Source organism: Cryptomeria japonica, chromosome 4, assembly GCF_030272615.1.
Source record: "Cryptomeria japonica chromosome 4, Sugi_1.0, whole genome shotgun sequence".
NCBI classification, from domain to species: domain Eukaryota; kingdom Viridiplantae; phylum Streptophyta; class Pinopsida; order Cupressales; family Cupressaceae; genus Cryptomeria; species Cryptomeria japonica.
This window is the reverse complement of record NC_081408.1, coordinates 244,545,306-244,561,352: the sequence shown is the minus strand read 5'-3', so window position 1 is coordinate 244,561,352 and position 16,047 is coordinate 244,545,306. Positions and strand designations below refer to the sequence as shown.

Here is a 16,047-nt window from a genome sequence, read left to right as displayed (position 1 = left end):
TTCTCTTTTCCAACTCTTCTTTAGGTATCATCCACGTGCCCATCTTACATCTAAAATGATGTGAACTAGTCCTTAATTGAATTATCAACATTTTTGTTTTCTATTTAATATATGTTCCTATATAAGATTTTTCCTCATGGTCCCATGTAGAGTTAAACTCCTAGATATAGTAAATTTTTTTATGTCCTGTTTGTTTTGTCCATATGACATTCCTAAAATTTCCTCTCATGAATTTTTTTTATTTCCTCATTAATATTCAGACAATCATGCATATTGACATCCCACTTCTTCATCTATTTGTCATTCTATTTTATCCATGTGTCTTTCTTCTTGTTAGCTCTTTCTCTATAGTTAACCTAGGCCAAGAGTGGTATCCCATACTTTAAACCTCCTTTAGGTAACTTAGCAATAGAACCATCATCGATGCTTCCAAAAGAACAATTCCAACCACTAAGATTTCATACAAAACAATAGTTTTAATTTTGAGACTACCAATGATTGGATGCTTTTGGATTCTTTCTATCTACCTCCATTTTTGCTGCCCCAAATTTCACATGGGTGTAAAGAATCACCAAAGTAACAAGCAAGCCAAAAGGTGTTCTTTTGGTCTTCTAATCTCATAGCTCTTCATTTCTACATTTATTTTGCAAAGAGTATAACGCTTTCCACCCTCCTTGAATTCTTTTTGCTATGCAAGTTTATCAATTGAATTTGTTGTGGAAATCAAGCTCAAGATACTTTATTCCTCCACTACTTCCAAAAGGTTGCCTTCAAAGAGAAGGTTAATTTGTTTCTTTCTTTTGAAAATTATTATTTTATTTTATAACATTCACTTGCGTACCAACTTGTTGCCAAAAAGTTTCAATGTCTTTACATAACTAACCTCCACACAAAAATGCTGTTAGAATTTGCAGAACTAAACAGATTTTATACAGTTTTCACCATTTCAATCCCCATAATCGACCTTCACAATGTTATTAAAACTTAAAAAAAATCCAACAAAAATATATCCATTTTGTGTGGAGATAGTAGTTTTTGCGGTTAAAATGACATCTTCCGCATTTTAACAATTGAACACGTAAGGATTTGCTAAACTAGTCTTTTATCTTTAATACATCAGAAATTTGAACGAATACTTTTGAAACCCGCTAACCCCAATAAAACTGATGATCTAAATTCAGATGATAGTGGAGAATGTTTATATTCTCAAGCCCACATTCCAGGGGACGAAATGGCAAACGAAACGTTATAATAGCTTCCAGCACAGGATTATGTCAGCTAATATTGTTCGTGCTCCAACTCGGTAAATTCATCTCTTGTAACTTTTCAAATAAGCGTGCATTTCTGTTAGGCAAAAAGAGGAATGTGAATTAACATGCCCAAGTTTACAGGGGATTCCCTCTGGTTGGACACACATTTTCTCCATCTACCCATTTCAGGTCAGGACATGTCCACATAGTAATTAGCCCTATTTATTCTAATCGGATGGAAAGTAAGAATTTATCTGCAATTGCAAAGGAGCAATTTGGTTTTAGAGAGCAGGATGCAGTTATCATAGTTGACCATGGTTCCAGGCGCCAAGAGTCCAATTCAATGCTTCGTGAGTTAATTTTTTATTTATTTTTCCATTCTGTGATTTATATATATGATACAATGGTTGCTTACTGTAGGCTTAGATTGGTGTTAATGAATGGCAGTTGCATTTGTGGACATGTATAAGGAGAAAACGGTTCACCCAATCGTGGAACCTGCTCATATGGTAAAGATCCATATTCCTCTTTTATCAGAAAATAATTGTATGTAGAATTGCGATGCAAATGATATTGCAATCCCAAATGTGTATTTTGGGCTTGTCATGCAAAATCTTCCTATTTCACGTAGGAGGTTATTAATGTTTTGAATAAATCGACACAGTTGCTTTTTGAGAAATGCCCGACATTATTCTTTTGACATCTTTTTTGGCTTTTAAGGAGAATTATTTGTTGGCTGGAAAATCTATGAATGGTAATATGACTCGAAGGAATCTGAAGTGAAACAGAGCCATGCACCCGAACTGGAATCTGGAAACTGTAAAACAAAGATAAAACCATTTCTATTCTGCTCCTACTGATATAGAGAATAGCCAGTGTTCCGAGGGTTACTCTCGTTTGAGAAGATAACAAATCTTAAATGTGCTACATTTATATCAATTTCTGTGGACAATCAATTGTATCCTAAAAAAAAAAATCCTAAATTGGAAACCCTGCACTTTAGGGTTTAAGCTCAATCCTGAAAATGTGACTTTAGGTTATGCTTTTTAAGTATTTAGTTCTGCACAAGTCATTCGATTTTGTAAGACTTGAGCTGTTAATACACAGGAGTTATTTTATGGGCATTTGGACTGGCATATCTGGTATATTCCAAAGGAGCTTGTTCACATTTTGATTTTGACCTACACGTTTGGTTTATATCCAATTGATTTGAAAATTTAAATGCAGTTATTAATGTTGTAAATGCTTTCAGGAGATAGCAAAGCCAACAATAAAAGAAGCATTTGACTCATGTGTGAATCAAGGTGCTGCCAGAGTTATTGTAAGCCCTTACTTTCTATCTCCTGGACGCCACTGGAAACAGGTGTGACTTCACTTTTGTTTCTCTTTACAAATAATTTTGTTTTCTCTTTACAACTATTCTAGAGGTTATGTTTTCCATGGAATAAGCACATCCATTGGTGAAAAATTCACTACCTCTGCAGGGTATTTACTCATTAGTCTGTGTCCAATCCAAAAAAGAGATATCACTATAATCGGGAGTTAATGCAAAAAGCCTAGAAATGGAAGATGTAATTAAAGGGTATACCATCCTTGCAGGATATCCCAGCTTTGGCTGCAGAGGCAGCAAAGGAGCATCCCGGTATCCCATACATTGTCACAGCACCACTTGGTCTGCATGAACTAATGGTGGTAAGCAATGATTTAATAATTATAGCATATGCAATTTTCAGAATTTTTCTCTTTTGCTTTGTAAGCAGAAGTGTTATTTTGCATCCCCTTCCTTAGCTTGGTGTTTTGACAATATGAGTCACCATTTCTTATTTTTTTTATGTCTCTGTGTTCATCTGATTAACATTTCTACTAGAACTGAATACCATTTATGAAAGTTGTGCTAAAGACTGCCCCTTCTTGCATCTTCACTAACTGCTGTGAAGCTGGTCATCCTGAAAATTGCACCTTTTATGTGTCTCAAGTTCAACCATAAATGAAGATTGTAGCTTCAGTTCCTTTTAATTGTTTGTTATACATATCCAGATGCACACATGCCCCTTTGGAACAGTTTTGTCATGTTTACATTCGGCTTCATGGTCTCAAGATTTATATCCTAGAGGTGCAATATTCTCTTACTTTGTCGTTTTTCCTTTTTAGATTGTTCTTTGTTTCTGGTGAGTTGGTATAGAATAAACTTGCTCTTTATAGCCTAATTTTTTCGCATCATTCTCTAGGGAATGTTTTTCCGTTTTCTTGATTTTTGTATGGAATCTATCAAACCACTCTCGTGACTCAGTTTTACTCTATAATTCATCATATTGTTGACAACTACATTAGTTATCAGAAATGAATAATGTCCCCTCCTGGGACTTGACCAAATCTGCCCAAAATTCTTCAATTAGAATTTAAATAATGCTTGGAAATGGAAGTTGTATCTCAGTATTCTAATATAGGGCCTGCAAACAGGTTTGTTTCACAAAATAAATAAACACATAACACCAATATTGTACAATTATAGTTCAGATTTACTGCTGCGACATACATATTGATTTCCCTCTTGAAATTCCATTCGACCAACTCATCATCATTAGGGAGTACCAGTTGGTTGACCATACAAGGCGCCTCGAGCTGTTCCACCCAGTCCAGGAGTACGGAGTAGCAACCTCCATTCTTGTCTCCCAGCCTCACTTGGGGTGTCTCTACCAGCGTGGCTTCCTAGCTACTTGCAATCCTTCATATCTACTATGTCTCACCTCCAAAATGAGATGATTGATTGGATGAGAAATTTAGGGGAATCTTAATAACCAGTCTATTATGCAGAATCATAGTTAGAACAATAATAAACATAGAAAGGGATATAACAATATTCATATGTTATTTATACATTATTCTACATCTTATTAAATGAAAGATCAGTAAAATTATAGATGAAAAAATCCTCCAAAAATCGGCAAAATCACAATTTATCGGGAGTCTATATTACAAATTTACAAACGATTAAATCTTCCAAAAAATTGCGAAGTATTTTTTGGAAAAATTGCAATGTTTAAATAGAATAAATCACAATAAAATTGCGTGCAAATGGAACAAAAAATCGTGAATAAAAAAGCAATGCTGTTTTTTTACACAACCCTAAAAACCGAGTTTGTTTTTATTTTTTAACGAAAAGGATTTCGGCAATTTCGTTTTCTCTAGCATGATGGCCGACGGAATTTGTGGATTGAGTGTGGATTCGAGGGATCATTATCTATCGACAGGAGTTTGTGTATATTCAACGGGATCAATGATTTAATTTTCTACCTGGTAATGAGTTTGTGGATATTCGATGGGATCAATGATTTTAATTCTCTTTTGGCTGTCCCAAAAGAACATGAAAGGATTAGGAGATATTTAGCCAATATAGGTCTTCGATATATGTGCATCTCTATTGTAAGTGACTGCTGAATATAAATGCAAAATTTTCATTGGCATGTTCCCTGATGCATTCTAGTTTACTTCCTTGAGAGATGCACCAATGTTCTATTAACTACTACGGTTTAACCATCTATTGCACATGTAAAGAGGCATACCTCTTCAACTTGGCCTCAATTCCTTCCTCCAAAAAACCTTGACTCTCAATCTCTAAAACAATGGATTTAGGAGAACTATAATTTACCCAAACAGAAGAGAATTTAAGGTTTTCTTGGATGGAATTTGTGTTCATATCTTATTACACCAATCACACATTTCTAAAATGATTGCTTTATAATCGGCTGATGTATTGCTAACTATGTATTTGAGTCAAACTATGGTTTCTATATGATGGAAACCAGTAATATGTTAATATGTTCTATAAATTTAATGTATGTGTGTTTTTTTTTGAATATTTTAACAAATTATATATTTTCAAATGTTCAATAAATTTGCCGATTTTTTCCCGATTCCTGATTTTTAAAAAATTTTGGGCCAAAATATTTATTGCTGATTAAGAGTTTTTCATCTTTGAGTAAAATAACAGACCAATCATTATGCATTATATTTCATACCACACTGTTAAATAATTATAAATTCTGCTGGTCAATATATGTTTTCTCAGTTCTGCAGATTGTTTTCAGATCTACTGCCTGATGATTGCTTCTTCAATGCCCCCTTGATGGATGCTTGTAATGGATACTTGTACCTTCCATCGATGGTGAACAATCATGTCTCCTTATGCGGTTACAACTTCTTGGAAGAGGAGTGACTCTTCCTTGTATGACTGTTCCCTTTCATAACTAAAAACTGTCTTATGAATTGCTGATTTAACACTTTGAAACGCTTCTTATCATTAGTCAAATCGCACCTTACTATTCTTAATATTTATTGCTGCTTGGGGGAATTGCTGCCATTAGGAGGGACAATCAGATATTATTCAAGGTGTAACAATTTTTAAGGCACGAACTGTAATTATCATTATCACTATTTGATTATCGATGCCTTCATTCCTACGATGTTTCGCTGCCTTTATTAATATTAGGATTGCTGATTACGACTGAGTGTAGAGTGCCCTAGGATCATGAAATTGTGAAGTCTTACTGGCGTAAGACAATTTCATAGTTTGATTTGTTGTTTCATTTATTGCTGGGAATGGGTCATGACAAATAATGTATGTTTAAGGTAATAATAATAATGTATGCGAGTTTATGTTGGAGTGCAAACACTTTTTCAACTAAATGTGATATTTGGGTTTGAACAATTGCATGAGTAGCAGATTTCTAGGTTGGGCAAGTTGATCACTAAGAGAATCCAATTATCTCAAAGCCCTTCGCTAAAACCGATAAAATTAGTAACTTTATGTAGAATTTGGTATTACTGGAACCATACTTGAAAAACTTTGCGAGTTTTTTAAAAACTCGCGAGTACTCGTGGGTCGAAATTGGCCGCGAGTGACTCACTTCAAAACTCGCGAATGAGTTTTGCCCTGACTCGCCGCGATTTTAACTGCCAATACTCGCCTGAAAATCGTGCATTTCGGGGATAAAAACGACAGTTTAAATTTTTTTTTTCACTTAAACAAAAAAACCTAAAAGATTTTAATCATTCCCTCCCCCTGCGCGACAATGTTTCCGGCATTTTTGGACGTGAAATAAACCTGTGCGACTGTGTGCGATTATTCCTTCCGGCCGCGCGACGATGTTTCCGGCTTTTTTGGACGCGAAATAAACCTGCACGATAGTATACGATTTCATAGTTTTTGGTCCTCATTGATCAAGTAAGGTTTTGAGTCTTCACTCTTTTGAGTCTTCGATTTAGGTTTTTAGCAAATAGCAAGCATATTTCAATAAAAAATTAACAGTTATTTAGTAATTTACTTTATGCACAGTTAACGGAATAAGCACTTACATTTCTTAAGTGTTGAAATAAAAAGTTAAAACCATCCATACGATTTTAAATTTTAATATTGAATGGCATATTATATTCATCAAATAATATATTGAGAAAGTAATTTGCAACATAAAATCCCAATTTGTTATAAAATTATTAACCAAATAATAATTATTAACTTAGAAAATTTAGTCTCAGAAGTTAGAACGTAGTTTTAATTTTTAAATATAGGCACAAGAGGCTTCTTTTAGGTTGAAAAAATAAAATAAAACATGGCGATTAAAACTCAACAGCAGATTTATTTTTGTGAAAATTATAATTTATAATCTGTGATTTTGTATTTAATAAATACAGATTATAAATTATAATAAAATACAGAATATAAATTATAATCAAACAGTTAATATTGATTCTGTGATTGTAAATTAAACAGTTAACAGTCAATAATTTATGATCAAAAATAAATTTTATAATTAAACAGTTAACAGTCAATATTTAGATCTTCATTGTGTGATAAGTTTATGATTAAATTTTTTATTTTCCCTAAATGTCGTCTCTCTCTTTTGCTAGGTTATCTTCCTATTTTTTTGAAAGAAAATGGCTTCTGAGGGTAGAGGTGGTGGTAGGAAGAGAGACCCCTGTTGGAAACATGTGACACGAGGTCCAACACGTGGAGAAGTCATTTGTATCCACTGCACTAAGCTTATGAAAGGTGGCATTAATCGACTCAAATATCACCTTGCAAAGATTGAATGCCGAGATATCAGACGATGTGCTAAATGTCTTGAAGAGGCTACAAGGGATGCAATAGCAACGCTTGAAGCATGTAATGCCCCGCCAGGAACCCCAAAGGATAGCAACACAACAAGGCAACTAAAAGGCGCAAAATTTTTTTTTTTACAAAGATTAAATGAGTTAATCATAACTTGCACAAAAATTAACATAAGCGGAAGACTAACATTTACATCCTAAAGGGTTACCAACGAAGATTACTTCTAATAAAAACCACATCACAATATTAATCCAATCATCCATCTAAAATTGGAGAAAGCCAATAACGATTAAATAACTCATAATCATAAATTGATCTCCAAAAGATAGGCTTAAAGAATTACAGCATATAAACTTCCAATGATTCATTTATACATAATAGGAAGATAATTGAAACAATATATATCCCATGAACTTAAATTACAATATTCCATAAATTACATGGCTTCCATAGAACAATAAAATACAAAGGTTACAAATTGTTGATACAATGACCACACGGGCCCCCAAGGTACAAAATCAAGAACATAAGTGCTACACGAAGCAAGAACCAAGATGCACCGGCGAAGCCAATCCTCCCGTGAAGGTAGGAACAAGATATCCGATGGGAAGTGGCACTACCACCCGACCATGTGATCCCATAATGGAACCACCCCACCGTGCTAGGAGATAGCAAAAGACCCTCAAGCAAGCAAGAAAAGTACAACAGTACACATGACTCCGCAGTACACAAGTGACTAGACTCACAAAACACTAGCGACCCTAGAGAGAGAGTGTCATCACATGGCTTAACATGGTTACCCTAGGTAGGTCTCCATAGGTCTCGGCCCCCATCATGGGTTATCCTGGTAACCTCTCCCGAACCCCCGGCTCCATCTAAGCATCATGCGGACCCTACCATCCTTTCGTGAAGACAAGGTGGTAGGTTTGCCATTCCAGGCCTTCCCAAACACCTTGAGCCTATACAAGCACTCAACCGTGTACGGGGTACATTATCTTAATTAAATTAATAACTACCCACCCCCTAATCAAATTATTAGGTTATCACTTAATAGTTGACTTTCGAGGGGTTATCCTGCCATCCACTTTGGGTGCGGCCCCCGCCCGAAAGCCACTCTCTCTACTAGGTCACTAACTGGATAAGACTCTCAATGAGAATTCTATGGAGGGGCTGACAACCATAAATTATCCAGACATAACACAGGTGGAGGACTCACAGTCACAAACCCAGAGTTGACCATAAGAGACATAACACATAATAGCTCACTTCCTCAAGGTTTAAACATGGACACCTGACCAAGGGTAAACATCGACAACATAATGCGACGACATTAAAACAACTAGACTGCAATTATTAAAAACACCAGATCCTACACAAGCAATCTTTCTTTAAGCAGTCAACATTTAAATCAAATTAAACAAATGTATATATCGGCTAATATAAAATAATTCCAAAATAACAACTATTCGTCGAATACAATCATCATACGATTATTTTTCAATACTTGGATAACAAACACTAATATTAAATTTAATCCAACTTCCCCTTTATTCCAACGTTAATGCTAACCTCCATATTATTATATTTATTTTCAAAATATAAAGCAATTAAATTCTAATCACTAAGCCGAGGAATAATTAATTAATCTTAATAACATTATAAACTAACAATTAACTTAATATTATTATTTAATATTAAATGATAACATATTATTATTTTTGTTTAAATAACAATATGTCATCACGTAATATTAAACACAAAATAACACTAAGGATTTTATTTTAACCACTAACCAATTATAATAATATTTTCTTTTTTTAAAACTAAAAAAAAATATAAAAAAAAAAAAAAAACAAACTTCAAACATACCACGTGGGGCCCATAGCACCCACGGCAGCATGCGCTGCTTTTCCCAAGCTGGGGAATGCAGCGAGCTGCATCCTCAGACTTGGGGAAAGCAGCGCTGCTGCTAGCCCCCAAGCTGGGGAAATGCAGCGAGCTGCAGGGAAAAGGGGGGGGTGCGTGGCTGGGTTGAGCCCAGCTCCCCGCCACCGCCCCCAATGATTTGGATTTCAAATTTAATTAATTTTTTTGTTTTAATAAACAATTTAAATCTCGTTTTTAAATAAAAACGCTTGAGACCATAAAAACAAAAACTATTAACAGAGACAGAGGTGGAAACCTCTGTTAAAACAAAATTAACAATTAATTTCCCAGCTACATCATTTTTTTTTTTCAAACATACAAACAAAAGATAAATTATAAAAATCACTGGTAATGCCAATTTTACCAGCAAATAAAAATCTTCTGAGACAAAACAGGGGCAATAAAATTTCATCCAAATCAGCCCAGTTTACTTTAAAATTCAAATTAAATGGGAATAGAATTAATCCCTAACCTCCAATTGAATTTCTTTGCTCCCAACAAGCATGAACAAGAAAAAAATTAACTCATAATCATCATTTTAAACTGGAAATTACCAGGGAGAGGTATTTTATGAATGCTTGGCAAAATTTTGCCAGCATAACACTACAAAAACCCAACAATATTTCCAATTACAAACAGCAAAATAAACCAAGAAATTTCTTGCACAAGCAAAGATGAAACAACATAAATTAAGTTAAGAAACTACATGGAGAGAGCTTAAGTTTGAATTTGATAACAAATTGATAGAATCCTTCTTCCACAAACCCATGACAAGCAAACACTCAACAACCAAAATTCATAAATCAAGCTTTTAAACAAATAACAGAGAATTGGAAGGAAAACAAGGATTTTTTTGTTGAAATAAACAAGGATTCAACCAACCTCTAAGATTTCCAAGAAGGAATGGTATGCTTCAGCAGGATTCCCAGCTAGCTCAAAACCCAAATCCACCCTTCAAGCAATTTTTCCAGCATTTCTTTTTCCTCCTCCAAACAAGCATAACCCCCCAAAATCTCCTCCAAGGTAAATTAGTAAGACAATCTTTAACCTAATTTTCTAGGTTGCAATATTTTTATTTAAAAAAAACATTAAAATCCCACAATTGACTTTCTTTTTCTTTTCTTTTTTTCATATCCCTCAAAACAAATAAATGAAAATTCCCTTTTTGAAAATTACATTTTTCATATAGCAATTAAATCAACTTTTCTACTAAATAGGAAAACAATGAGTTAGCTTTATTTGCATATATTAAAAGCAATTTAACTAATTTATTCTACTTCTTCCGTTGGAACTAAACACGATTACTTTGCCAAAATAAGCAACTAAAAGTTAAAATCTAATAAACCAATCAATTAAGCTTGATTCAAGACATACGGCATAATAAGGAATAAATCGCTCAAGCCAACAAATTATGACAACTTATACTTTAAATAAATAACCGAACCACTATGGCACGCAAATCGAGGAAAAGCAAAAAGACTCGAATTTCGAACAAAAGGGATGAACGACCGACTGACGGCACTCACAATAATAGACTGAGGTAAGGACTAGGGTCAAAAGCTATCTCCTCCACTCCCATCGGACATATAAGGCACGCTCAGACCTGTGAAGCCAGGTGGAGACGATACCCCGTACCTACCCGGTACTTGTACCTGCAATATCCTGCATCATCGAAGCACACATACATGCATACAAATATAGAATACACGGCACGCACACCGATGAAGGAGAATCGCGACGTTCCCTGTCTCATCGAAACGAGTGAAGGAAAATCGTCCCCTTGCATCCAATACAATAGCAAACACGCAACATATATATGACACATCGCCTAGATAAAGTAAGATGTCAGTACAAGCAATAATCCATGAAATACTAGAAATCACCAATACTGAAATACTGAAAATAACTCATGCATCCAATATCCAGATAAACATGAAATAATATCAAATATGTCTGCAAAATGTCGAGCAATAAAGTGCCAATTGAATAGGAAACTGCAACACAAAATCAGTCTAATAAGTCCGATCGAGAAGGGGTACTACAAAGCATATGATCAAAGGAAGGCAACAAAAAAGAGAACAGCAGAGGCAATGGCAACCCCAAGGGCAGATTTGAGTTCTATAGGGTCACATACTGATACAGATGTGGGGGCATCAAGTTCTTCCTTTGGGCCATGGATACGAGGAACGGGAAGTGTGGGCAGCCATATGGAAAACTACTTTGTTCCACGTAACACTCCTGGTGCACAACCTGGATTGCAAGGCACTGCATGGAATAAAGAGGCTCACCGACAGACAAAGGTGGCATGTGCTAGATTTTGGATCTACAATGATATTCTGTTCAATGTTGTTTCTAGTCCATATTGGGACCATTTGATCACCGCATTGACTGTTGCAAGTAAGGGGTTCAAGTCCCCAAGTTGTTATGAGATGAGTGGGCCGTTATTGCAGGATGAGGTCCAAAACATTCATGCATTAGTGGAAGAGCAAAGGAGTATTTGGGAAAAGAATGGCTGCACCATTCTTTCTGATGGGTGGACGGATGGTAGGAATAGGACACTCATTAACTTTCTAGTTGCTTTAGGGGGACAGTTAGTATTTTTAAAATCAATTGATGCCTCTAATGAAGTGAAGAATGCAGAGACCTTGTGCAACATGTTGGATGAGGTGGTGATGGATGTGGGAGTGCAGAATGTCATCCAGGTTGTGACTGATAATGCAGCTGCATATGTGGCAGTCGGCAAACTTCTAATGGCTAGGCATCCGACATTATTTTGGAGCCCTTGTGCTGCCCATTGTCTTGACTTGCTCCTTGAAGACATAGGGAAACTAAGTTGGGTGAAGAAAGTGGTTGAAGATGGAAGGAATATCACCAAATACATCTACAATCACACATGGGTCCTGAATCTTACGAGAGAGCACACTGATGGTAAGGATGTTGTGCGATCGGGGGTCACACACTTTGCTACCAATTTCCTCACCTTGCAAAGCATACTAGCTGCATTGCCCAACTTGAAGCGGATGTTCGTGAGTGAAAGATGGTTGGGGAGTCCTTATGCTACGAAGCCTGAAGCAGAGAAGGTTGTGGTTGCCATTTTTAATTCTAATTTTGCCAAGATGGTGGACGAGATCATCAATGTAAGTTTTGCAACTTTAATTGATGATTTATTATTTAATTTTCTAAATTACAATATGCTGATTTTGTTAAATTTTTTTATATCTAGGTGTCGGAACCGTTGGTGAGGGTGCTACAAATGGTTGATGGGGATCATAACTCCATGGGGTATCTATATGAGGCCATGGATAAGGCCAAAGAGGCGATTCAACACTTGTATGGGTCAAACAAGACCAAGTATGAACCCATATGGTGCATAATTGATCGGAGGTTGAACCATCAACTCCACCAACATATTCATGCTGCTGCCTACTACTTGAATCCCAAGTTTTTCTACTCCCCGAGTTTCAGAGTAGATGCAGAGGTTAAATTTGGCCTCGACACATGCTTTCGGAGATTAGTTGATGATGAGAACCTTCGAGACCTGATACTTGATGAGTTGCAGAGCTATAAGAAGGCCACAGGGCCATTGTTTTCTTCACCTGATTGCAAACATAGGAGAGACACCCTACAACCAGGTAAAAAAAACATATGTTTAATTTTATTTTGCCATTTACTTCTCTCTTTAAGATTATTAAAATCTTTGCAGGTTATAAATGACATTTTTTATCCTTGCAGATTTGTGGTGGGAAGATTATGGTGCCACAACGCCTAATCTTCAAAAGCTTGCCATCCGCATATTATCGCAGCCTTGTAGTGCTTTTGGTTGTGAGCGCAACTGGAGTGTTTTTGAGGCCATCCACACAAAAAAGCGCAATAGGTTGACTCAACAACGCTTGAATGATCTTGTCTGTGTGCGGTACAACCTTTGATTGCATGAGAAGAAGGTGAAAGGGCAAGATTCACATGAGGCACTTGACTCTGATGACATTGATCCATATTTAGCAGAATGGGTTGTTGCTCCTGATGATGTTGATAATGATTTGGATCCATTCCTTACTAATGAGCAGCTAGATGAGTTGGAGAGGGCGGGAGAGGAATGGGATGCGGAAGTGGCAGCACGTGACGAGGAGGAGTGCGAGGTTGATCATGCAGCAGAGGCACCTATTGAGGCACCTATTGAGGATGTTGCCATTACTTCAACACCACCCCCCCAACAACAACAATCTGTTTTGAGTTTTAGTCGTACTAGGCGCAATTTATGATTTCTCATTTTCATTGATACCAAAACTTGAACTTGATATGTAATCAAAATTTCAGAGGTTGTTGTTTTGTGGTCTATAACTCTATGTCACTATGATACATTGATATGTATTGAACTCTTATTCACAAGTTGCACTTGTTTTAGGTTTATGCTATGTATTTAACTCAGACTTTGATTTATATATCATGGAAATCAATATATGTTATACAAATTTGGTGTAAATGTGTGTTTTTGAATAACATATTTTAAAAAAATGTATTTTCAAATGTTCGATAAAGTTACCGAGTATTGCCGAGTTTTGGTGAGTCCCGAGTTTTTAAAAAAATTTGGGCTTGCCGAGTCATTGCCGAGTCCGAGTTTTTCAACTATGACTAGAACCTTACTTCTTGAAACCTGTTTTTGAAGAAGATAGAAATGGCATTTAAGATGAATGATAATTCTGAACTGAAAAGGAATCGAGATTGTTACTATCATATATTTAGTGATGCCCATATCCTGTTCTGAAATGCCTCCTTTTATTCTCTTTTGATGGAATTTAGATTACAGAACTGCCTTATAAAACTGCTTAGTGCGTTTCATCTCACTATTCCTAAGTTGCTGGTTTCATTATGGGGGTGGGTATGGGTAAGGGGTTTTGGTAGGGGAATATGACAATTTTTTTTCTAGTGGGTACAATATGGCTGGGTACGGCTGATATAATTTCACCCTTAAGTGATAAAATTGTGAAAATGGCATGCGTCATGAAGGTTTGTCACATAAGAAACTGTTGAACATACGACATGACAGAGAGGGGGGCAAATCAGTCTGAAACTTCAAAACAGATTAACTATAAACAATATCAAATAACATAGCAGCAACATATCAATCATCAACACATGAACACCAAATTTACGTGGAAAACCCAAACTGGGAAAAACCATGGTGAGAATTTAACTCACAATATGAATATGAATAATTACAATGTTTTAGGCTCACTGCTAAGGAGAAGCAACACCTGATGGACTTGCAAGGTTAAGGCACATTGCCTTAGGGTTAGATACAAGGACTTGCACAGCTGAGATTCACTGCTTTAGGGCAAGATATAATCTGCTGTTGAAGGACTCACTGTCAATCAGCAACGAAGGAAATGTTAATTTTAGATCAGACTGTTAGATATAGATACTGATAGCAATAACAGAGCATCAAAATAATGAACACAAGGAACACCAAAAATACCTTGGGAAAACCTCCCTCTTGGAGGTGAAAAACCCAGCAATAATCTCAGATCTTATTATGCAATAATCAGTAGGTGTCTTTACAAATTTGCTTCAACACTTGGAAGCATTTAGAACAGTAGTATATGCACAGATGAAACCAAACTAGGGCACAACAGTACAATGTACTTATTCGTTGATCAAGAAAGACAGATCATAAACACTATTCGCTGATAACAGAGTGTTTGTTGCCTCTGAATGGATTCGCTGTCCCTTGGAATTAGTTTGCTGCCCTTGGAATGAAGTTTGCTGACCTTGATTGATATTCGCTGATCACTGCTGGTGTAAGATCGCTGTGTAATGTAATGTATGTTATGCATGATGGATGCTTTGAATATATATGTGCCTTAGCCTTCCAATACACCCTAGGTCAGCCTTCAAGGAGAGCAATTTAATTACAATATAATATCTTAAGTTTGGCGCCCAATATAGGGTCAGTCCCACACGTGACAAGTTACATTGTGTTTATTGCATATAAGGCGTGACTAAGGCCAAGGGCCAATTAGTCACATACACGTCCTAGGTCAGTCCTAGAAGGGATCCGACCTAGGTATTACATCAACAGGAAATAGTAGAACTAAAACTGAGAAGGATCTCCTGAACATGAAATTGTCTTTGAACAATTGGATCAAGCGACCAACATCATGGCAAACATCTCTGATAAGCACCACTGTCTCATTGAATATCTCATTGAATATATCACCTTCAAAGCTCTGACTTTTGCACTTCTGCAATCTCAAATCTGCTTGCACATCATTCACATACTCTTCTCATCAATTAAAACTCAATCCATCATAACAAATTCTCCAACCATACTCCTTAAATATGAGATAGATCATTGAAAACTTAATTTAGGGTCGGCCAAGAACAAAATAAACATTATTACACAAAATAAGCCACCTGGACCAAAAATGCTCAAAGCGGTCCACTCCAAGAGAAAGAGCGAACCCAAATACATTACAATACAATGAATACATTCTTCCAAGACGAATCCAATGATCTGCACATGATAACACATCCTCCAAAGTCGTTACCAAACATAACGTGTAGACATAGCAATCAGTCGGCCAAAGAACATCGTCCGATGCCTAATATCTCATGCGGATCTTCACACGCCATGGTGAGGCCCATAACAACTCCTTAATACATCCTTCAATGCATATCCGGACCAAAGGAATATGATCCAATCAAGATAAACCAAACGGACACACCGAACCATAACACAACTGGATATTCCGAACATAAACAACA

At 36.2% G+C, this 16,047-nt stretch overlaps 2 protein-coding genes across 5 annotated transcripts in view; both read left to right on the top strand.

Annotated features, from left to right (window-relative positions):
- Positions 1–763: 763 nt before the first annotated feature.
- The window catches only part of LOC131065525 (sirohydrochlorin ferrochelatase, chloroplastic), a 52,451-nt gene continuing 37,167 nt past the window's right edge, over positions 764–16,047 (top strand). The window contains exons 1-6 of one of the 4 annotated variants that reach the window (XM_059219761.1): positions 764–781; positions 1,182–1,286; positions 1,392–1,600; positions 1,698–1,759; positions 2,503–2,613; positions 2,850–2,942. In XM_059219761.1, coding sequence (XP_059075744.1) covers positions 1,195–1,286; positions 1,392–1,600; positions 1,698–1,759; positions 2,503–2,613; positions 2,850–2,942 — 567 coding nt within the window. In that variant the 5' untranslated portion in view covers positions 764–781; positions 1,182–1,194. The other 3 variants (XM_058000041.2, XM_058000044.2, XM_058000045.2) reach the window with 3 other exon arrangements.
- On the top strand, positions 10,595–13,658 carry LOC131065524 (uncharacterized). Its single transcript, XM_058000040.2, has 2 exons — positions 10,595–12,917; positions 13,018–13,658. Exon 1 carries the CDS (start codon positions 11,235–11,237, stop codon positions 12,525–12,527), a length of 1,293 nt encoding a protein of 430 aa, XP_057856023.2. The 5' UTR covers positions 10,595–11,234; the 3' UTR covers positions 12,528–12,917; positions 13,018–13,658.